This window comes from Pelecanus crispus, chromosome 11, assembly GCF_030463565.1.
Source record: "Pelecanus crispus isolate bPelCri1 chromosome 11, bPelCri1.pri, whole genome shotgun sequence".
Lineage (NCBI taxonomy): Eukaryota > Metazoa > Chordata > Aves > Pelecaniformes > Pelecanidae > Pelecanus > Pelecanus crispus.
This window is the reverse complement of record NC_134653.1, coordinates 14,382,885-14,407,005: the sequence shown is the minus strand read 5'-3', so window position 1 is coordinate 14,407,005 and position 24,121 is coordinate 14,382,885. Positions and strand designations below refer to the sequence as shown.

At 40.5% G+C, this 24,121-nt stretch overlaps 1 protein-coding gene across 4 annotated transcripts; it reads left to right on the top strand.

The window, feature by feature from the left end:
* Window positions 1-278: 278 nt before the first annotated feature.
* ABAT (4-aminobutyrate aminotransferase) lies at window positions 279-24,074 on the top strand. 4 transcript variants are annotated; one of them, XM_075718457.1, is made up of 14 exons: window positions 279-326; window positions 1,120-1,149; window positions 1,835-1,952; window positions 9,527-9,576; window positions 13,999-14,079; window positions 14,594-14,686; window positions 15,071-15,133; window positions 16,869-16,932; window positions 17,630-17,778; window positions 19,360-19,458; window positions 20,751-20,918; window positions 21,638-21,784; window positions 22,537-22,648; window positions 23,953-24,074. In XM_075718457.1, exons 1-14 carry the CDS (start codon window positions 294-296, stop codon window positions 24,072-24,074), a joined length of 1,329 nt encoding a protein of 442 aa, XP_075574572.1. In that variant the 5' UTR covers window positions 279-293. The 4 variants fall into 4 exon arrangements, with proteins under 4 accessions (XP_075574572.1, XP_075574571.1, XP_075574574.1 ...); XM_075718456.1 differs by having other exon boundaries at window positions 19,321-19,458; XM_075718459.1 differs by lacking the exon at window positions 14,594-14,686 and having other exon boundaries at window positions 19,321-19,458.
* The last annotated feature ends 47 nt before the right edge of the window (window positions 24,075-24,121 follow it).

Genomic DNA, 24,121 nt, shown 5'->3' with positions numbered 1-24,121 from the left:
GTCCTTTGCAGTAGAATTTGCCTCTGTTTCTCTAGGGTTGCTTTGTCATTTCACTTGAATTTTTTTTTTAAAGCCACCTCACTGGTATTAGTTTTAACACTTGTCAGATACTTAATTCGCTTCAGACAGTACAAAGTAATTGGTCTCATCTGTCAGGTAAGGTATGGATATTTATTCTGAGAGCACAGAAAATATGGTCTGTACTCAGGCTTTCATTATTTCTTACAGGACACAGATATATCAGTCAAGCTGCAGCTAAAATTGATGTGGATTTTGATTATGATGGACCTCTAATGAAGACAGAAGTTCCTGGACCGCGATCTAGAGTAAGTTCCCAAAGTATAATGGCTTGTATTTTTTTTTCTTTAGGTGTGTTTAATGTTTAACTTGCTAGAAAACAAATTTCATTCCAAACCTTAAATCTGATATGCATAAACATCATTGCCCAACAGTCTAGGCCCACTTTTATCAAGATGCCGAGAATGCAAAGCTCATGAATGAAATGCCTCTCTCTGAGAGAGAGATCTGAATCTCAACTGCCAGCTTCCCATATGAAGTAATGGAAAGCAAAAGAACATCGGTTTGATGAAACATCTCATCAGACTTGGTTACTTGTGCTCCTGCTCAAACAGAAACTTATTTGGCTTTTTATGATGTGAAATAATGCTTTAGTTTTGAAATGAAACAAGAGTTTCAATTTGCTGGACATTGTTTTACTCTGGCAGAGTCAGTATTTATATGTGTGATGGTGTGGTCTGTCTTTCTAGAACCAATGTGCCAGTATGCCTTCTGTGTGTCTCTGGCTTTTCTTATTTTCTGACTCTCTTGTTTTCTCAGTTCAGTTGATCAATACAGAAGAGGTAGGTTTCCCTTTCTGGAGATTTACAGTTAAACTGTATATGCAGCCCATGTAGCTCTGCATGCCACAGTTAATAGTTTTGACTGTCGTATTTACAAGATGCACTATGAAAGTTCACACAGCAAGTAGAGTTGCCTGGTAAGCATATAGGACTGCAAGCTTTGCATATGATTTATGTGATCATAAAAAAGAAACATACATTCTTCTTCAGTATTTGGTAATTACATTCCTGAGACTCTTCAACGTTTGTTTTTCTACAGGAATTAATGAAGCAGCTGAATGGAATTCAGGTAATTTGTCAAGTTTTCTGAGTTTGGGGAGTCTTAATACTGTGATTTCAGAACTTGTTTTAAAATCCTGTTTTCAATGTTTAATTCCATACCAAAAAACACTGACTCTGGGTTTGCATGCTGAGTATGTTATGTATGGTATATATGTGCCTTAGAATAAAATCCTTTTTACTGTGTGTTGAATACTGAAGAATTATTTTGCTAGGATCGGTGATTTTGTTTTAAACGCTGTGTACCTTTTGAGTTGTTATGAAGTGGCCAGTGAAAACATAGTTATATTTGAGCTTGAAAGTATGTCAACCTAAGTGCATATTGCCTTCCCAAGATGAGCAATTCCTCAGTCTGTGCTTCATTTCTGCAGAAAAAGTGCATACTTGCCCTTTTAACAGTCCCTCTTTTTAAAAATAGCTCTACAGTTAATTCCCATGCAATGAATATAATCATAGAATGGTTTGGGTTAGAAGGGACCTTCAGAAGTCATCTAGCCCAACCCCCCTGCAATGAGCAGGGATATCTTTAACTAGATCAGGTTTCCAGGGATGGGGCATCTACAACCTCTCTGGGCAATGTGTCTTTGTATCTTATCATTAGATATTTTTATCGGATTTTGCTGTATAACCATTAGTTGCACCTTCCTACACACTGCTACTTTTTAAAACATTAATTGTTTGTTTTTTCCTTTAAGAATGCAGAAGCTGTACACTTTTTTTGCAATTATGAAGAGAGCCGAGGGAACTACCTAGTAGATGTAGATGGCAATCGCATGCTGGATCTCTACTCTCAGATTTCATCCATCCCAATAGGTAGGAGATAGTTGTACCAAAAGTTTTTGCTTTGTCCTCAAGCTATTGTTTTCTTATCTCAGCCGCTACCAGAGAAGTTGGTTGATAAAAAAAACAAAGCTGACGTAACGTATGCCTTGTTGCAATCAGGGTACACCTCACTGCTGTGTATTTTATGTAGTAGTGTTTTTAAATAGCTGAAGAAACTACAAATTCAATACTTACAGCTCACTTGAAGTACATAGTGGTACCTGGAAGAAGCTCTAGTATTAATCTTAATTTGAATATGCAAGTTCCACAATTTAGGTTGTCTTTGCTTGGATTTCTGTACTTTGTGATTCTGCAACAATATGTTACTGTTTTAAACATTAACAAACATAACATAAACATTTAAACATTAAATTATGTACTTTAGTTAACATTTCTGTCTCAAAAGAACTAAAAAAAAAGAGTCGGCCATGTGGACTCCAGTAGGATGAAGCCAGACCAAACACTGAACTGTGGTGCTGAGTGAATGCAAAGGTGGCAGGTCAGTTGGGCTGAGGGACCAAACAATGGACTTGTCAAGTGCTTGGGAAAGTCAGTTGATTTTTTTTGTGTGTGTGTGAAGCATTCAAGAAATAAAGGAAGCAAGGCAGAGATGTAGGCCCCAACTGCAAGGAATATAGCTTTTAGTAGGTGTTCAGTTTGTTTGTTCCTTGTCCATGGTTCCTCTCATTTGCTTAAAAATACATTTCTGCAGAAGCAAAAAGAGCAGAAGTGCTGGGGTAAAAAGGTAGATGATGTCCTATGTATAGAATCAGTGATGACTCAGAATCATCCCTACAGGCCTCTTTTATTGGGAAACAGAATTTAGTGATGTTCAGGTCATTACTAAATTTTTGGCATCTAAGACCTTGTGAATGCAACGGGTTTTCAGTTATCCCAGTCTTCTTTGCAGACAGTTAATATTTTTGCTCTCGTGTAGCACCTCAATAAATGTGTAGTCATTCCAGAACTCTTCAATGTTTGTAGCTTATTTTCATCAACACCAGTTCTAGATATTTTTCATCTTCTGGAGGCTGCACTGAGATTACTTTTGTCACTGCTAATGTGGAAATAGGGGTGAGACAAGGGAGCACAATGCTTGTATACCAATACTTGTCTAACTTAAATGGGATTGGATTTTAGGTTTCTAGGAAAGGAAGTGCATTTACTGTTCAAGACCTCCCATTCTTCACACAAGAAATGCTGATTTGGAGAAACTAATGCATGATCATGTACTCGAAAGAAAGCCAGTGCGTACTCCAAAAGAGTGAAATTAAGGTTATACAGACAGTGCACTGAGACTTTCTGACCTTCTAGTGCTCGATGGTGCAAGCATACCTCTTTTAATATAGTTTTTGTGTATAAAATATTTCAGTATTAGGGGGGAAATATTTTCTTAATGGGCAGAAATTCTTAAAAAAATATATTCAGCTATTTATTAACAGCTGAACAACTTCAGTGTTTATGCATCCAAAATGCCGTATAGCTTTTTCTGACCTTTTTAGCATAATCCTAAGTTAAAGGAGTTGATGGTTAACCTTGTGGGTTTTTTTCCCCATTTGTCTCCTGTTGTCTAAACGACAGTTAACATATACTGCAGGTGGCTGTTAACATCTGTGTTATAACCAGAATCAGAGTAAGATACTGACTCTTGGACAGCCACTTCTGTTTCATTTGGCCTTTCTCATATTTTCTCTAGCTCCTCTTGACTGCCAGCCTTGTGCCAAAGGTTTGCTATTCTTTGTAGGTTCTGTGACAGCATCTCCTGTTGGGGTTTGGACATATTTGTATCACCTTTCTGGGAACCCCTCCACCATTATTTTGGCTATGATGGCAAACATGAAATGATTTATTTCTGTTAGCTCATTGTAGCTTTCTAATGATGAAAAACATGTGTAAAAGGAGGTTGACGGAATGGATGCCAGCCACAAATGTGAACTGTAGCCAACTCTTCCTAACAGTCTTGGTTGGAAAAAAGAACGAGATTTCATGATCTATTTATTCAAACGAACAGGTGAAGCTGCTTGATACATTCACTCTAACATCCTATCACATATTAAGGCATGGGACAGCGGTGAGTTTCAGGGTTTGAAAGGAGTAGAAAATTAAGTAAACAAAGTTCATGTCTTTGAAATATTTTTTTCAGGCTATTTAGCTAGTTATGTGAACTTATTTTTCTTAAATCCTGTGATTTCAAATAGGATTTTGACAGTTCTCTTTCAGCTCAATTCATTCCTTCCCAGTGATAGCTAAACTTTTATCAAAGCAAATATTCAAGAAATACAATGCAATCTGGAGTGGGAAAGCTACTTGAAATACATTCTGGATGCTGACAGGTAGAAAGGGAAATTCTCAGGAGTGCAATATGCGGTGTTCTTGTCAGCCGCCGCTGATAATATAATGTAACTTGTAAGTGAATTAATTGTTGGAGAAAAGATGTGTTATGCTGCTTTATGCTAGATGTTGAGAGACTTGCAACCTCTGCTTACAGCATAAGTGCAGCACCGGCAGCAAAATTGCAATTCCTGCTAATATTTGCTTCGGCTGTGAATCAGAGAGGAGCTGAATTTGTACTGTCTGCGTACATTCATTCCCAGACAGCTCTTCCCAAGCCATGGAAATGAGAACGTGGGTCTTAGCTTATAATGCTGAATTCAGTGAGAGTGCATGTCAAAAGCATATTAATATATTGCCTGCAAGATAGTTAATGTAACCCTTAAACATTTAAATTGAACCTGCGATCAATTCCAGTTGGTCTAAGAGATCAGTTAGTTTATTGGAACCACCTTAATAATGACTGATTTGGTTGAAATTGTCTAAAAACCTGATTGTTCATATCTGTAGCACTATTAGATGTGCTCATAATGTCATATGTGACCGTAACTGAACTGAGATCTATTAACTCTCTTGAGGTATATACACCAGTCATGGGATATAATAGCAGGGGCTTCTGCAGTTTACTTTCTCTGGTTGATTGAAACTGGTGGCGTAGATAAAAGACTCTAGCACCTATAACTGATCCTCAGCTAAGCCATCTAGTTCCTCCTTCATGTGTGGCAATGCCTTCTTGAGGATAAGCTGGGGGTTTTTTGTCCTAGAGGACATGTTCCTCAGTCACAAAGGAACTATAGTACAGTGCTTCATACAGCTTCTCACATAGTGGCTTTATTATGTGTAGCAACAAGAAGTAAATGGAAATTTAATACTTACAGGCTGACCTAAATCTAACTGAACATGCAGCATTAATTTATTTTCTTTAAGTTGTACTGAATGACAAGACTGACTATCTGAAGCTGCAGAGGTTGCTAATAATGTCCCTCTCAGTGCCAGAGTTAGGGTCTGGACTGGGACACCAAAACAAGATCACAAGGTGCTTGCTAGTCATCTGTGCTTGTCTCTCTGCAAGTAAATCCAATAAAACCTTTTATGAATCTGTCAGGCCTCCCCAAGATTTAATAATGATTTCTACGCTAGAATATATTTATCAGCAGTGGTTGAGATGTAATAAGTGCCTGTGCAGAGAGATAAGAATTAAAGTATAAAAAAACCTCTAAGTAAAGATGTTCTGAGCTGCTTCTTGCTGAAAAACAAAAATTAAAACAGTTTTTTACCACATGGTTTTTGGGAAGTTGTAGCACAACATACTTTTTTAAACCTGTATTCAATCTGACTAATAGAGTTAGAAACTCCACGAAGCCAAATGCAAGAGGGGATTCTATCGATGTGTTTACCAGCAAACAACCTGGAATAGCAAATGGAACAATCTGTTTTGCAGTGCTGGGAAGGTCTGGTTTTGTTTGGGGAGATGTAGTTTGGTATTATTGGCAGCAGCCTGCTGCTCAGTTCAAATGGATTCGTTCAGTTTTCTCCATCTCATTATTTTAGGAGCCTCCAGTTTTTTTTCCTTTTGCAGGCAGGCACATTCATGAGCCTGGAGGACATGTACCTTCCTTTCACATTGATCGAGACACACAGCAAGAGTCATGAAGCAGGTGCTCTTCTCTCAAGAGCCAGCTCTGTCACTTCCTATAGGAATGTATTTGAGAGTGGATTTGTAAAGCCACAAACCCTTGCATTGGTCATGGCAATGAAACAAGTTACTGTCTGTTTGCTGTCTCAGCCTAGAGCTTTGTGACTTTGTCTGCCATAGTTATTTAACCATTTAGTTCTTCCTGCTGGTAGTTTTATGACTATGAACCCATGTACCAGTTCAGCGTCTTTCTATACACAGACCTACTCTTTCAGAAAGAGTCAGGCTTTAAGGATTCTCTCTTATTTTGCTGGGGCCTGTTTGAGGATGCACCAGTGGAATAGGGACTGTTGGGAGGAAGACTGGGCCACTCAGCCTACAGAGAAGAGAATGGGAGAGACATCTTGTGTGGGTGGGAAAGGATAAGTTATGGGTAATAGAAGCCTTGAATTTGTATTACATAAGAGAAGATGCAAAGATGCAAAGATGCATTCTTTATGCATCTTAAGACCAGCAACAGAATTACATGCTTTTATAAGCAATGCCAGAGTTAATGGTTAAGCTTCCTAAGCAATGGTAGCTATCCATAAAAAACTTCTGTAACGTTTAGTTTGGATGTTTCTAAAACTATATATACACTCTCAAAGGTGCTCTCAGTGTCACAGCTTTCAACTGTGGCATTCCCTTTAGCCTAACAACAATTCTTCCCATGACAGCAGATGCAATGCAGATTTAGTTGTCTGTGTCCCAAATAACAACTTGTATTATCTTCATAATAATTTTAACAGATTCTTTGCAGCATGACATGCAGTTAAAGCAATCTGGATATTTCCTTGTTTTGAACTAAATATTCAAAATGGAATTTATAATAGATTTATTAATGCAGTAGCCTAATGCTCTGTTGCTCAGGATAATCAGGGCTATTGCCATTCAACTAGAATGAAGAGTTCAGAGGCATGATAAGCTTTTCTAATAAAATTAGAGCGGTCTGACTTCTTGAGCAGTAGGGAAGATGAGGTTTCCAACTGTTTCTACAAGGGAATATAAAAGATGATGTTAATCTCTGGCTTTGGCATATCATACATTAGAAATCAGGCTTAAAATGAAATTTTCTGGGCTCCTGTGGTGAAGGTGGTTTTTTTGGGGTTTGGGGTTTTTGTTTTTTTTTTTTACATCAGATGCATTGGTTTACCTGTAAGCAAGCAAGTTATCCCATAGAATGTCAGTGGGTATAAATTAAGCAACTTTGTTGTGTTAAACCTGAAGCATCCTTAGTATCTTGATGCTTCTGCGTAAAAGGTACAAATTGTTGCATCTTTTTCCAACTAAAAGTTTGTCAAAGTAAGGAAAACGGGAAGAAAAAAAAAAAACTGGCCATGAGGGAAAGTAAAAAGTTCAGAATCTCCTTCTTTAGTATGAGACAGCAATTTATCAAGCGTGGTTTTTTTATGGTGATGCACAGCTGAGGTATGTAAATCTGTGACTGAGAAGGAAAGATTTCCAGACAGATGTCTTGGAATAACTAATGGGTTGAGGTGGGTTAGAGATTTGGGTGCTTGTTAGTCCATGAGTTGTTAATTATAGTTAATGATCATGCATGAACATCTGCAGTATGCAGGGGCAGAATATGCATCTTCATGCCTACAAATAAATGTGAGTGTGTGTATATATGAGCAAAACCCTAGATAATGTGGAGGCCAGTGCATGCAGGTCTCCAGACAAGTTTGTCAGTGTCTTGCACAGAGAGAGTGTTTAGATAGCATTGTAGAGGATAGCGGTGATGAATGCCATCCAGCTGCGACAGATGTCAAGGAGCACTGTCAAGCTATTGGCAAAATTCTGCTGGAGTCCCAGGGCTTATCCGTTCTGGGTCTGCCGTAACGTGTGCTCATTGCACGCATCAGCAATGAAAAACCATTTCTGAGAACAGCCCTGTTGGGCTAGTCAGGTTACCCCGCACCATTCAGCTGTATCTGCTATCAGGGACAAAAAGCCCTTGCTGATATTTTGTTAGTACATGTCATGATTTAACCCCAGCTGGCAACTAAGCCCCACACAGCTGCTTGCTTACTCCCCCCCGCAGTGGGAAGAGGGAGAGAATCAGAAGAGTAAAAGTGAGAAAACTCGTGGCTTGAGATAAAGACAGTTTAATAGGTAAAGCAAAAGCTGCGCACACAAGCAAAGCAAAACAAGGAATCCATTCACTAATTCCCATCGGCAGGCAGGTGTTCAGCCATCTCCAGGAAAGCAGGGCTCCTGATGGAGCATAAACAGTACTTGGGAAGCCAAACGCCATCACTCTGAACGTACCCCCTTCTTCCTTCTTCCCCCAGCTTTATATGCTGAGCATGACATCACATGGTCTGGGATATCCCTTGGGTCAGTTGGGGTCAGCTGTCCCAGCCGTGTCCCCTCCCAGCTTCTTGTGCACCCCCAGCTGCTCGCTGGTGGGGTGGGGTGGGGTGGGAGGCAGGAAAGGCCTCGACTCTGTGTAAGTGCTGCTGTATCAAAAACATCTCCATATTATCAACACTGTTTACAGCACAAATCCAAAACATAGCCCCATACTAGCTACTGTGAAGAAAATTAACTCTACCCCAGCTAAAACCAGCACAGTACATTGTAATGCGCTGAAATTACAATTGCTAAATGAGCTTTCTTCGGGAAATCAGTAAATACGTGGATTTTTGCTTGTCTGTTTCTTATGGTCAGCTGCCAAAGACTGGGGATCTGCATGGAAAAGCATAAAGGGGGGACTATATGTTTCTAAGTTGATTTTACAATGAGAAAAAAATCCAATCAACCCGTTAAAAAGCACAGTGGAGGTGGAAAAAAAAGCTCTGTTATTGTGCTAGAAATAGTCAATCTGATACTCTAGGAGGGTAAAAATTGCTATGAGATTAGAAGTGTGGCACCAGCTACTGCAAATGGACGCAGCTGCATGGGGAGCTTCCCTCTGTGGCTCAGAGTGTCAGAAGCCATTTCTGAAATGCTCATCAGGTCGTCGGGGCTGAGTGAGAGCCACGGAAGTCAAGCAGATCGGAGTTCCGATGAGCGAGAGCAGTAAGCAGCCTGCTTCAAGCAGGAGAAACTGGAGGCGCTTCTATACCACAGCTAAATTGTGACTAACAGAAACAATGGTTTGTGGGCTGCGTTGGCAGAAAGAGATTTCTGCTCTTAATTGAGGGAGAGCTTCACGTGTTGTGCTGTAGAGAAACCAAATATATATGGGAAACCTAGAAAGGAGAGCGAGCAAGCATTTCATAATATCGGTCCCGCAGTACTTGGTAGAAACTATGATGTTTCAATCAGGCCTTGTTAATTTATTTTTGTGTCCAATTTTTAACTTTCAGTACTAAAATATGTTTTGCTATTGCCTGACACAAAATCTGTACCAAAGTTCCAGATAATGTATTTTGTAAAAGAAGAGAGGTTTGTCCTACTTTGAAAGGAGTTCTGTTATTAGTAGTTAAAACATACACAAGTTACATAGAAACAGTTAAGCATTAAGTTAAGGTTATTCTCTAGGTTATGCTTTATATTAATTATTGAAACCAAATAGAAATAGCTGTTTTCTTTCTTTGTTCTTTTTAACTAGGTTACAGCCATCCCTCTCTGATAAAGCTTCTACAACAGCCACAGAACTTGGTAAGTGAATTAAAACATTAAGTGCTTGAAAGAGTCTTCTCCCTCCTTGTGGCGGTCTGCCTTATTTTTTATTAAATTGATAATGAATGCTTAATGACTCAATTGAAGAGTATGGTAGGATCTGCTTTCTTTATTTCTCACTAGATGAAAAGCGATTGGTAGTGTTTAAGACGACACCAGAACCTCTGTGAAGCTTTACAAGCAGCAAACATTTGGGTAGTGCAAGCACTTGATACGTTCGCAGCCAGTTTTAGATCATAGTTCGAGCATAGTGTTTCCAGTTAATCATTTTAGCAATGTTCTTGAGTGAAGATTTTTGCACCTGAAAGTAAGCACAAGTCTGCGAGAGAGAATATAGTATTTTGAATATGAAAATGGTGCCCTAAATCTGGAATGCTTTGGGTGGTTGGTGGGTTTGGGGTTTTTTTTGGGGGGTTGGGGGTAGTGGCTGGCTCCCGTCTCCTACGTATGAAGTTGACTAAACCACTGATGTGTCCTTGAAAAATTAAAATTGTTAGACTAGAGCAACAGGATTATTTCAAACAGAGTAACTGCTTCTTAAATAAAGTATCTTCCCATTTTCCCTAACAGTATGCTGATAGTGATTGGAAATAACCTGGATTAAATTATGGAACTTGTTGAAATGAAATTGCATTCTATTTCAAGCTTCATTTTTTTCACTTCTTGGACAGAAGTTTTGGATTCCCTAATGATTTTATGCAGTTTTTTAAATTTTAATTTTTTGTGGCGCAATAGCTTATATATATAGTACATGGATAAACTGAGCTCACTTGCTTTTGACTGCACATCAATAGATCCTTGTTGGTTGTACTGACTTTAGTGATTGAGCCCCTGGTTCTGAAACCAGTAACGGGCGTCCACGCTGCCTGCAAGGGCATAGCTCAAGTGTGGGCCAGTTCCCTCTCATACCTGTATTTCCCTTCCTAAAGAGCCTGCTGGCTCTCTCCAGCAGAGTGTAAATCCCGAGCCAGCATGTTAAAGAAGTGCAGACATTTGAGTTCCCTGAGCTGATTTGCTTTATGGAGTTCTCATTCCTTCAGGGTGAGAAATTCTGCCTTCCCCAGAATTAAATATGTCAAGTTTTTTTTAAAAAAAAAAAAAATACCAGAGCTAGAAATGCTGGGAGTTATCAAAGGCAGATCCAGATATCACAGAAGCACTAGTATTTCTAAATACTTACATTAACTCTTAAAAATTGTTTCTGAGGAGGTAATATCTTCATTATAATGCAGCAGTAGACAAAGTCAGATTTAAAAAAACAAACCAAAAAAAGCCAAAAAACCCAAAACCAAGAAGAAAACAGAACCGAAAAACCTATTGTCTGGTGGCAGCTGCTAATTTGTCAGCTGGAAAAGGGAAGTTTTAGAAGTCTAGAAGCCTGCAGTAAAAGGAACTGCCTGCAAAGTCCAAAGTGAATGGTGCAACCAGGACCCTTCTCTCCCACATATGAACATCAAAGATGTTATTGGTACCCTGTCCCGATTTCTGACACCTGCACTAATTCAGTGGAGAGGGTGGCACTAAACCTATTAGTCTGTGCCTGACTATGCGCTTAGGATTTCTGGCAGCCTTTAGCCTGGGCGCAGTGTGGGCAGGATGTCAGTTTTGCAGCGCCAAGGCCAGAGAGCGGTGAAGAGCCAGAGCCTGTGCAAACCTGGCTGCAGATAGGAGTGTGTGCTGGGGTCTGACTGCAGATAAAGTGCCAGCTTTATCGTGCAAGTACTCCTTTTGAGTAATACACACTGAGATAGGGCCCTTGTTTAATGTTAATGATGGGGTCGGTGTTTTCTTGTAGGGATTTTTTGTTTGGTTTGTTTGTAATGCTCCACGTACCCTCTTTATGGCCAGCTATAAAGAACAGAATATGCATCCGTTCATTTGAGACCATAGCAGCTTGATGTTGACGTTCTGTTTTTCTCAGTACTGAGTATCTCGTTAACAACAAAAGAACAATACACTTTTCTGCTTAATGGCAAATGTTGTCAATTGGCTGTGACAGCCCATAATCAAATTCACGAGAGATTTATGGTCTTGTATCTCTAACTTTATATGAAAGTTTACTTCTAAACTGAGATAAAAAGTCAAGTAAGATTTCTCATACGTACTAAACAAAACTTTTGTGTTAATCTGTCAGTAACATCCTTGCTTAATGGTTTTTTTTAGGCTTGAGTCTGTTGAAACAAACATTGTTTTGGAAGTAACACACTTGTACAAGTTAAAGTCCTAGCTCATATTCTCTTGTAGCTTGTGTGATATTTGGTTTTCCCTAAGAATTCCGATGAAATGTTCTTACAGGTACAGTGTGACCACTCATACCTCTTGCTGTGGTCCATACATCTGAATAAATGAGTACTTGTGGAAAAAGGTTGAAAGATGCTGATAAATGTGCAAGCTTGAGTTGCACTGAAAATACGAATGTTTTGGGGGAGGCAGTCTGGGCCCTCTGGAGAACCATGAAGACTTAAGTCATCGAAGCTCAGCCTTTAATTTCAACGATGACTTGTTACAACAACAAGAAAAACAACAAACAAACAAACAAAAAGGGCAAATAATGCTGCTTTGCAGTTGGCAAATTTATTGAGCTTGTCCTTTTCTGAGCAAATTTAATTTAAAATAAAAAGTGGCACATTGTGAATCAAGTAAGATTACCTACAAAGACTAAGAGCAATGATGAATCAATTCTAATCCATAACACTTAAAGTAATTGGCATAAACATGACAAATTCATCTCCAGTAGTGGACTGTGGAGACTGAGGGGGGGTTTCCAGAGCTGCTTTTGAGAAAAACCTGTGTGGGTAGCAGGCTCAGCTTTCCCACCAGCTGCTATTCACTGACACCAAAATTACCTTTCTCAAAGGTGTGAATCCTGATGTGGCCAGTTATAGGACCACTGGGACAATTTAAGTTGCAAGGGACCTCAGGTGCTCTCTTGCCCAACCTGCTGCTCAAAGAGATCAGACTCTGAGATCAGACCGGGTTGCTCAGGGCTTCATCTGGGGTCTTGAAAACCTCCAAGGAGGGAGACTGCACAACCTCTTTGGGCAACCTGTTCTACTGCTTCCCTCTTTGCTCTTGGTGAAGAAGCTTTTCCTCATACCCAAATCAGTTCCTCTCGTGTTTTGATTTATGCCCATTGCTTCTTATCTTCCCATTGAAGAGCCTGGAGCCTGGCTCCATCTTCTCAGTAACCTCCACATAGGTATGGGAAAGCTGTGTTCCTGTGATCAATTCTGTGATTACCGAGGCTCTTGCAGCAACACAGATTCAGTTCTGCTGACAGATGGGGAAAGGGAATGGTTAGAGAAAAGAATTCTGGGAAGCAGACATGAGTTCAACCAGGTAGTCTCCTGGCAGGCTATGGAATTCCACTGTTAGGAGAGATCACATTGCATCCATGAAGATGATTTCAGCGTAGTGGCTCCTGGTCCATGTCAGACCTCAATCAGGAAATGGAAAGGAGAAAATTGGGAAGCTAGAAATCTGCTGTTGTAATGCACAATAAAGAATGTACTTGTAATTCAGGCTGCGGCACTGAGAAGGGTGACTGTGCAAACTGAAGGCCCTAGAACAGGAAGTATTTACCTGCAAATCGGCAAGCTTCATGAAAACAGTACATGGTTGAAAAGGAATTTCACCAACATGTCTGGATATATCATGGTCAATGTTCTTGAGCTTGATTAAACACATGTTGCTGAGTAGCGAGGTAATAACATGCAGGGTCACTTCTCACCGATCTTCTCACTGCGCTGCCCATTACTGTACATGCCAGGAGTCTAGAAGGGAGACAGCACACCTGTGTGCACAGGTTTTTTTTCAGGAATCTGTTTTATTGTAGTGTTGTGTTGCTGATCCTTGAATGTGTGTTGTCTTTCGCAGATGTAGCCCCTATCCATTAAGTTTATCTTTGTCTTGTCGTGTCGTGTCCCGTGTCCCACACACCCACCTCCCCCACCCCCAGTCCGTTGTATCTGGAGAATGTTTATAACCACAGCATTCTGAAATGGTCTGTCTTGAAGCTCAGTAAGGAAGAAAGTGCTGCTATCCTAATTGAATTTAGATTTAGCTACTCAAACTGAAGACAAATAATTAAGATTTTAAAGTGTATTTCCTGTGTATAAGGAAATTGAGATGGAGCAACTAAAATGGCAATATTGAAGAAGAAATGTCAGTATCAGTTAGCATGCACCTTTTCTAAGGTGTCCTGTAAGAACATATTAAGGATTAGACAGAAAAACTTTTTCTAAGACATTAATATTCCTTGGTTTTAAAACTCCTGGTGCCACGACTATAAATTTCTGGCTGGTATTTGTAACTAGAATAAAATGTAACTGCCTTGATAGCAACATTATATTTTTCATGTGATAATAAAAGCTAACAGTTTCTCTTCCTTTGTCTTTGTAGAGCACTTTTATCAACAGACCTGCCCTAGGGATTTTACCTCCAGAGAACTTTGCAGAAAGACTGAAGGAATCTTTGTTATCAGTAAGTGTGAGATAACAGTGATGAGCTACCATGTTCTGTTCATAAGGACACGGGCATATCAAGGGATGTTATGGATTTTAATAGGGAACATTACAGATTAGCTGTTTGTCCACCTGCTTTCCCACTGCAAGTAATGAGATCAAACCCTTTTCCCTGACTTGACAGCTGAATGTGAGAGGGTGGCGTGTCTGCTCTGTGCAGATACTGCCTATTTCATTCTGGCTTCAAGAACTGATGAGAAAACACATTTTCACGAACTTCTGTTCGCTGTGCTTTCATAAGAGATAGTGGAATAAGTGGCTTCTGTTTGTCTTGATTTAAATTTGAAGATCCTTGGGACTGAAACTGAGTCAAGCCCTCTCAGCTGCAGTTGAAACTGGCTTTCCTCATCGTAGGCACGGTTGGTCTCCCATTATACTGAAGCTCGTGATGTTAAGGACTGATCAGTATTATCATCACTTTGCGCTATACTTGTGCTTAATACTTTGGAGTAATTTTCTGTTTTCATTGACAGGTGGCTCCTAAAGGCCTGCCACAGGTGATCACCATGTCTTGCGGATCCTGCTCTAATGAAAACGCTTTTAAAGCAATATTTATGTGGTACAGAGTGAGTAAAATATTAAGATGGTTTTTGTAGGTTTAGATGTAGGAGTGAGTATTTATTCATTTCAGAACTGTTACTGTAAAACAAAGTAAGGCTTGGAGGTTGTCTTGTTCATGATGTTGTTTATATTCAACCTAGTATAAAATCTTTTATTAAAAACTTCATCTAAGCTTTCACTTTATATTGACAGAACTTTAGAAATTATAAAGAAAAGGAAATAAAGGAAATGCAGATTGCAGTCAGTATGTAAAAGCCACAGTCAGTGTCTTCATTGGCTTTAATTTGGAATACCAGCATTACTAATTTGTGAGTCAGCCATAAATGCATTGGTTACAACTACAGGAAAACTATCTGTTGGTTTGGGTTTGTTTTTTTTTTTTTTTTCAGAACAAGGAGAGGGGCCATAATAATGTCACAAAAGAGGAGCTGGAATCTTGCATGATTAACCAGGTAACATTTGTTCTTTGCCACACCTACAGATGTACCATTGTCTTGGGTTTATAAGGGAAGATTGGGAGGAAAAATTGGCTTTACTACCTCTGAAGTGGAATCTCAGTTTTGTAAATTTAGGAAATAGTGAAATACAACCTGCTCCCAACAAATATTGAGACCTGCTGCTTGCATTCTTTTGTATCCTTCCCAGTTGTGAATCTTGTGGAAGATCTCCCTTTTTTTCATGACATATCATTTGCTAGAGAGGGGCCCATGTGATGGATGGGCCCATGGAGATCATTAATACATGGAAAAGTTTACAAATAATAACAGACCTTCTAATTTTTTTTCAGAAGTTGTGATTTTATGGCTTAAAACTGATCAAGGGGTTGGCTAAAATTTGACTGACTAAATGTTAACAACAGGCAGGATGAGGAAATTGAGATGCAGCTGATAAACCTCTGAAGTCCTATTCACCTTCAACCAAGGTGGTCTTGCTTTTACCAGTCACAAATCTTAACATGCAACAATAGCAAAAACCAGAGTATTTAATCTCTTCTTTGAGATAAACATGTTAGAAATTAATAACCTGCTGGTTCCAGCCTGATCTTTAGCACTTCTGTAGTGATGAGCATTCAATTCATTCACAGGGGATTAGGGAGCTCATTTGGCTTTGAAAATGAGGAGGGTTCTTATAGGGGTTTTTTTTGTTTTGCTTTGTTTGTCTTTAGAATTGTTTTTTTAAGTTCTGTGATGTTGCTTACAGCATGGTCAGGCAGATGGCTGTGCCAATACAAATAAGAGAATGGCACATCATGACCTGAAGGAGCAGGAATTCTATAAGATGACCAAAGACTTGTAAAACTAATGATCACTTTTTGTTCAAGTTTAGCTATCTAAACATTAGGATTCCTCTTTGAGCTAATTGTCTGAGTTCTCTTTACAGTTGGGGGAGGGAATGGATTTGAGAGGGCAACTCCATCTCCCTTTTGGCCAGGGGATCCTCCAGAATCCAGTTACAAATATTGGAGCCTTGAACCTGTAACTGAGTGTGGGTTACAAGATGAAAGGTGTAACCAGAGTGTGTAAGTGGTGACAATCTTCTCACTTGCAGGATAAGAGAGGGGCATAAAGAAAGAGAATTTGTATTTTCAGAGAGGGCAGGGGGTTAGCCCAAGTATATCCTTTTCTTAAACTCCAGATAGTATACAGTTTGCATGTCTTTTGTCATAGTTCCTTCTCATTCCTGGTACAGCGAGTTATCGGGAATGTGCGGGGCATCCTGCATGGATGCAGCCCCAGCCTCTCCTTGCAGAGCCCCCACAGCCGCCGATGCCACACCTGGGCACGGCCATCCCATACACATGTACTCGTAGTCCGTACAAAAAGGGGCTGATGGTACTCAATGTTCAGCCTTTGTGTGAGCCCATGTGTGAAGGGATATTATGATACAGTATAAATTGCCAAGTATTCATTAGTATTGATGATGTATTTTAGGAGGTCAGGCAGTTTTTAGGGGACAACAAAGGTATTTCTTTAAATGGGTAAATATAACAATTTGTGGTGCCTGATGGTTGAAGAGGAAACGGATCAGCATGCTGTGAGAGGCAGCAGCTTGGATCCAGCCATCCCGCGGTGCTCTGGCCGTGGGTTTGCGTCTGGGTTGCGTCAGGCGCCCGCAGCCGCGCGGGCGGCGGGGCCACCTGCCCGCAGCGCCGCATGCTGACTGCCTGCCTGTCTGCTCTGCTTGCAGCCCCCCGGCTGCCCTGACTACGCCATGCTCTCCTTCATGGGCGGCTTCCACGGAAGGACCCTGGGTAAGCAAAGCACTGCCGGCAACACCTCCCTTTCCTTTCCCTCCTCTCAGCCGCTGCAATAAGCTCTCATCTCACTCTAGTTTCTGAAGAGTATTTTTTTCCTTGAACAAGTGCCAGTGGAGAAGCTGTAGGTTTATTGGAGGTTTGTCTTGGAAGCCCCACCAGTACTGAAACAGAATATTTGAGTGACAGTGGGAATTCATTTTATATTTTTTTAAATTTATTTTCAGAAGGTCTCTTACTTTCATTCTGAATCCAAGGTTTCCTGTCTATACTAGTAAAAATCTAACTCCGGGGATAAAATCACCACAATATACAAGTGAGATGTCACTCATTTTTACCATTTTATATTGGCTCAATTTCTGATCTAAACATGTTACCCAAGAGTGCTGTAATTCTGAGCTTTGTGAGCAGTTGTCTTTGGACAGGTGAAACCCATCTCATCTGAGCAGACTGACAGAGGTTCTCCTGTTCTTCTGCAACAGTGCATGTGGAAACTGATGCTTAAAAGCTAGAGTAATCCACCTAAGCTTGACTAAATCCAATTACCCGGTATTTCAGGAAATAAAGTAAAAATATAGAGCAATTAAGAGAATCCTACAGTCCGGATGTCAGGCAACTTTTCACCTCTTGGTAGTTTTTTTCCTGTGTTGTTCCTAGACAGGTATTGTTTTAATTTTTGCTTTTCTGGGTTTAGGTTGCTTAGCTACAACTCACTCTAAAGCAATTCACAAATTGGACATTCCATCACTGGACTGGCCTATTGCTCCATTTCCAAGGCTAAAGTATCCTCTGGAAGACTTTGTGAAAGAGAATCAACAGGAAGAAGCCCGTTGTTTAGAGGAGGTAAAAAATTCACTGGCAGTTTCCTGTTGTTTTTGTTTTGAAATAATGAATAGTGTTAGTAGGATTGGCTGCTTTGCACTAAAGGAATGTTTTCGGGGATTGGAATGGCGTGTGATTAAAACAGCATTCACTGTTGTTTACGGTCAGAAGTTTGTCCCTGCCTTTCAGAAGAACAGCAAGCTTACTGTGAATTAGAGGTCTACATGGATCATACCAAAGTGAAATTTCACATGCAGAAGTTCATCATATCACAGTGAATTTGTCTGCCAAATCTTGCAAGGGACATGAACAAAGACAGAGCACAGTGTGTATACTCCTCTGCAAACCTCTAACAGTATTTCAGTTTTTTCAGCTTTTCTGTGGTAGCCTTCTGGCATAAACCTCTGATCCTAGCTATGGCTGCAGGGAGTGGGCAGGGGCTCTGTGCCTTCCCTAGCCTGGGGGAAAGCAAAGGTGGGCAGAACAGAGTCTAAGGGAGGCAAACCATCTCCAGGTACCAGAACCATGGGATTCCCTGTTGGGCTCACTGGGATCCAGGGTCTGTCACTTGCAAGGGCTCACTCTTGAGAGCCGGTGGTGGGGAGCAAGGCATAGTGTGCCCTGTGACTGGAACCAAAATAGCGCACAATCTGGAGCATCATAACTGACTACAGAGGAGGGGGCTGTGGTGTGCTGAAGGGAGCACAGCAGCGCTCTGGATGGCTGTGCAGAGCTGGATTGAAGAGATGACTTATTCAAACCTGCCCAACTTCAGAGAAAATGGAAAGCACAGCAAATTGCTTCCCTGTGTTTGCCCCACAATAGCTTGAGGGGGGGAATTGTGATGCAAAAAATCAATCCACAGACTTGAAGCCGTTATTTTAAAAAACAAAATAAAAAGCCGCTTTCTTGGAAAGTCTGCAAATTGGCTTACTGGCACCCTTTGGAAAGCATTGCTTTATACAGCCTACGGAGGTTGTGGGCCCTGAAAGCCTTAAGTGGTATTTCAAGCACAAATGACACTACTAATCGCAGCAACTAGCACTACAAGGTTAATTAAAACTTCTCTGTAAGCCCCTTATCAGCAACAGGATTTCTGCACTATTTCATCTGATTAATTTTAAAGTATCTGAAGTGGGTGACTAGAAAAAGCAAATTTACCAGATTACCTTCTTTAATACATTAGCTGAGTTCTGTTTTCTGACACAAAATCTGGTTTCTTCTATATTGCTTAGGTGGAATGACAGCAATGGCATAGCAAGCTACAGTGGTTTCCACCATACTTTCAGCTGAAATTTGCTAGAGCTTTCACACCATTGTTGATAAATGTGCAACTAGTTACAATGTGTTTAGGATATCATTTAAACTTAAGCATTATTCAGGAACAAGAAGACAGTGTTAAATCCTGGAGGAACTACTTGTTAATTCCTTACCCTTCCTGACACCTTTATAGCCAGGAATTTCTAGGCAAAGTTGAAGTTCTGTTGCTGAGATTTAATCTTTCTGGGAGGAAGTGTGCAAATGTCCCAAAAGGAGAGTGTACCATAAATGTTTGATTTATAGGTGGAAGACCTGATTGTAAAGTACAGGAAAAAGAAGAAGATTGTGGCTGGAATCATTGTAGAACCAATACAGTCAGAGGGTGGGGACAATCATGCTTCCGATGACTTCTTCAGAAAGCTACGTGATATTGCCAGAAAGGTAATCAAGTATTTCACCTTTCACTCAGTGGTAGCTAAGCATGCAAATACTTGTTGGTGTCTCCACAGGCCTTCCCCCCTGCCCCAGTCACTTTAAGAGCTTCACAGGCCTCCTGAGTAGCAGTTGGGGTAGTTATGTACATGTATTCAGATACAAGCAACCCCTTGTCAGCACGGTATTTTCTCTTCCATTTGATGCACACCTAGTGGTTTCCTCAGTCCAATAAATTTTCTTCTAATGTCTAAGTGAGAGAGAAATTACTCTGATTCATTAACTATGGATTTCACAGTAGTGTTCTTTAAATGATAATGCCCATTTATTGAGGGGGTTCACACAATTTCAGAAGAGGCAAGTTTGGAAAAGGGTAATTTGTTGTTGACATCCTTGTTTTTAATTGCAAAAAAAAGCTGAAACACAAATTGAGTCCAACCGTAAGTGCTGATGTGCCAGTAAGACAACGAAAAGGACATATGTCTTGATACTTGGAAAGTGAAGTTACCTGTTTGGAAGTGATGACCCTCAATAAGACCCACTCCATGCTTTTTTCACCCTCAAAACATTTGTGTGCTTACAGAGAAGAGCACAGGTGACATTTGGAAAACTCTGTTCTGCCATGAGAAAAAGCAGCTTTTCCCATTGTTAACAGCTGCTCATGCAAGGGTGATATAATAAATACGGTGAAATGAAAAGGTTTGCCTTGTCTAAAATGAGATGCCACCAAAAGCCCTTACCAATTGTTTTTAATTACAATATCATGATATAGCTTGATCTCCCTGTCCCAAAGTTTCAACAAAATAGTCCTTTGCGTAAAAAAAAAAAAAAAAAAAAAAAAAAAAATGTTGCCATCTGAAAAGACAGCTCTTCCAGCCCCTAGCCTGACCAGATCATGCTGCTGGTATTGCATTTGTGCCACAAATGCCCGACTCGGATTGGAAGCAGACACTTCTTATTTAAAACAAAAAAAACTCCTAGAAATTATGTTCTACTTCCTCAGAGGCTTTGAAAATGCCACCCAGACTCCTCCCGGATGTTTTCAGGTAGCCTCTAGAAATGTTTAAGACTATGTAAAAAAATGTACTTTGTTTGTGAAATTTAGGTAGAAAATATGTTTCCAGTGCCTTTCTGAAAAAATAGCTGAATTTTTAATTGTGAAATCTAATGCACAGTGAGTGTCATTGGTATGGGGGGGATGTTGCATGTAGTTGGCTTGTATTTATCTGTTCACTAAGGGAGGTGTTTTTGTTTTGGAAATGCAGACTCACATTCCCTGCTCTTTATATCTATCTCCGCAGCATGGCTGTGCGTTCTTGGTGGATGAGGTGCAGACAGGAGGTGGCTGCACAGGAAAATTCTGGGCACATGAACATTGGGGCCTGGATGACCCAGCTGATGTGGTAACATTCAGTAAGAAGATGATGACAGGAGGATTTTTCCACAAAGAGGAGTTCAGGCCAAATGCTGTAAGATGTTCACTGAAACTTGGAAATCTGTGATAGTTGGCGGCCCATTCGTGAATAACTGCAATGTCCATGGAAAACACAAGCTTCCCTTCGATAACGCAGGTTCAGCTAGGTGGAGCTGCTATTTCATAGACACTTGCTTTATGCTTACACAAGGTTATCACTTCTTCACTTTTATTCCAGTTGCTGTCAGTCACAAAGGTCATAAAGGTGGTGGGAGGGAGTGGAGGACTGGGTTTAGCCTAATGAACTGACCTTCAGTACACTGACACCTTTTTCCGTAGGGCAACTTGATGTCTTCAGAGCTTGTATTGTCAGCATTATGGATTCTGTCAGCAAGATCTCTTCTTTGCATTAATGACACTTTAGATGTAATAAATGAGGGAGAAAAAGAAAAAGAAAATGAAGGGGGAGAACATAAAACTTGATTGTGAAACTTGTATAGATGATGCTGATTTCTGTGGGATCTATAGCCATGGTTCAATGAGATGTCAGAGCAGCGAGACAAGAATGCACTAAATTAGTAGCATAAAGTAGTTGCCCTTTGTTTCTGCTCAGTAGGGCAGCTATATTTTGCTCTTACAACAGGGTTGGTGAGATTAGTGCATGCTTTTTTATATACCAGATGTTTGCATTACCAGTTTGATGGCTTGCTTTTCTTTATTATAGTGATTTGCCTGTTAACATGTTCTACAACTCTCTCTCCACCCTTTCCCAAGCCCTATCGGATTTTTAATACCTGGCTTGGAGATCCATCCAAGAACCTTATGCTTGCTGAAGTTATTAAGGTTATTAAAAGAGAAGACCTTCTAAACAATGCAACCCATGCTGGGAAAGCACTGCTGACTGGGCTGCTGGATCTACAGGTAAACATCTGGAAGGTCTATAGATAAAGAGGAGAAATTTGCTGATCAGGTAGGATCTGACCTAATCCAGTTTACAAACTTGGACTGAGGAACGCCAGCTGGGGACTAGACCATGATCATAACTTGCTGGTTTAGGTCAAGGCAAGCCTGAATAACTGTGTCCCATTTCGAATTCAAGTAAACTTTCTTTTACTGACTTAAGAATGCTGATTTTTATATAGCTTAATCCAAACTAAAGGGTGACCCCCAAAATATCTGAAGGTATGAACTGCAGCTAGTTAAATTATTTTGCTAGAAGTCTCTTATCGCAAGCAGCTAGCATTTCATTGTCCCAGAAGTTCTTTTTAAAGGAAAGTGCCTTCACATTTTGTTACAATTCTGAAAGGCTGTTGAAACAAGAAAATTGTAGCTTTCCTTCCCTTGAGTAAGAGAAATTCATTCGCAGCTTCAGCTATGGAGCCCCACATGAGAAGGAAAATCAGCCAGGCATTTAAGGGCAGGCTTGCAGATGCACTTGGTGCACTGGTAGTGCAGGATATGGCTATTCAGACCATTGTCAGAAAGGCGTGAACAGGACACAAGGTTATGTGAGAAATCCAGGCTGTGCAATAGCTCCACTCCACCAGGACGGAGGAGGGAGGGAGGGAGGCAGCAGGGTTTCCGCGTGGCAGAATGCCTGGCACAGCAGAGCTTGCCACCAGCTGCCCTCTGTTGCAGCAGCTGCCACCCATACTTCCTCACCTCTCTTGCAGGCCCGTTACCCCCATCTTATCAGCAGAGTGAGAGGAAGAGGAACATTCTGTTCGTTTGACACTCCAAACGATGCAACTAGAAACAAGTTAATTACAATAGCCAGAAACAAAGGTAAGAAAGTTTGTGTGTGGATTAGCTTCAAATGACAAACAGTAGCATATGTAATGCTTTAAATTTTCCTTTTTCGTATGGTGTGTGTGTACTACAATATCAGAGGACACAGAAGTGAAATTATGAACAAAGCTGTATTTAGACTTTTCTGGAAATACCTGTATTTTCAGAGACATCAGACCAGTCCCTTGCATGGTGTGTACATTTACCTTTCTCTATAGATCTAACGTTACTGGAAGAGATCTATGTAGGGCATGAGTTTTTGTGACATCACTTTCATATTCCTCTGCAGTGACCTTAGGTGCACCTAGGCATGGCTTATACTTCTAGAAACAGATCAGGAAAATTAGGAGAAAGTTAATGTAACTGTCACTCAGGAAAACACGGGGAGAAAAACTGTGAGTTTTATGAAATACCTAATAATGAAATATAATGAGTTGCCTAAAATGGACACAGAGCTACAACTACATTCCTCTTTTACTACAGAACTCTTACCCAGCTGTAGACAAGCCCAGGTATCGGGAGGGGAACCTTGTGATCTGAAGCCTAACATTCTCTTTGAATTGAACTGTGTGGGGCCCCTGGCTTTGCTGCTACTCTTATCTCTTGAAAGAAGCAGGCATGATGTATCTAAACTATTGTGAAACCAAAATTTTAGAGTGTAAAAGACGTTGGGTTTTGTTCTTGGAAACTAAGCCAGCAGGGAGAGAAGGCAAGCAGTTTGTTTCATGGTAAACCAAGGCTGTGCTTAGAGGCAAGGTAAGCTCAGATCAATCGTACAGATTTTCGTTGCCTGCAAACATTTCTAAGAACTACTTGATTTTGGGGTAAAAAAAATACCATGCATTTAAAGTAGTGCAGGAAGAAGTTTGCTAGCACTGAGATAAATTTTAACTTTTGCAATTAAAAACTAAGTAGTTTAAAAATGAAATTACAAGGAAACCTACTGTGTCTTGTTCTGGCATTGGGGTACCTAACCAGTAGAGTATTGCAGCTTTGAAGTCTCAGATGCTGTTTGAGCTCTGTGCTGGATGGAGTCTTTCCATTGATGTTGGGATCAATCCCAACATTCCAAGTGTTTTACAGAACAGCTACAGGCACACACAGTGTTCTTCTGGGTTGCTGTGAAGGTTGAGGCCCCTTTGCACCACTGACCACATGCTGTGTCATTGTGTGGTTAGCAGTGATTTGGGGAGCTTCTGTTGGCCTTCCGCAGTGAGGTGAACCTCATTCAGAGACCTGCATTTTCTGGATATTTGACAAAGACGGAAATGACTAGAGGACCTATTCTGTTCTTGTTTTAGGTGTTGTGCTGGGAGGCTGTGGTGACAGATCGATTCGTTTTCGTCCAACGCTGATCTTCAAGGATCACCATGCGCACCTCTTTCTGAACATTTTCAGTGACATCTTAGCAAACTTCAAGTAAAAAGCTGTTCCCTCGCACTGAGCAGCCGATTATGAAATTAGTTTGCA

Excerpts from the sequence above, each read along its gene's own strand:
- ABAT (XM_075718456.1), top strand. The coding sequence starts at position 294 with ATGAAGACAGAAGTTCCTGGACCGCGATCTAGA. Across the intron at positions 15,134-16,868 it reads AATCTTGCATGATTAACCAG|CCCCCCGGCTGCCCTGACTA; the intron begins GTAACATTTGTT and ends CTCTGCTTGCAG. Across the intron at positions 16,933-17,629 it reads CTTCCACGGAAGGACCCTGG|GTTGCTTAGCTACAACTCAC; the intron begins GTAAGCAAAGCA and ends TTCTGGGTTTAG.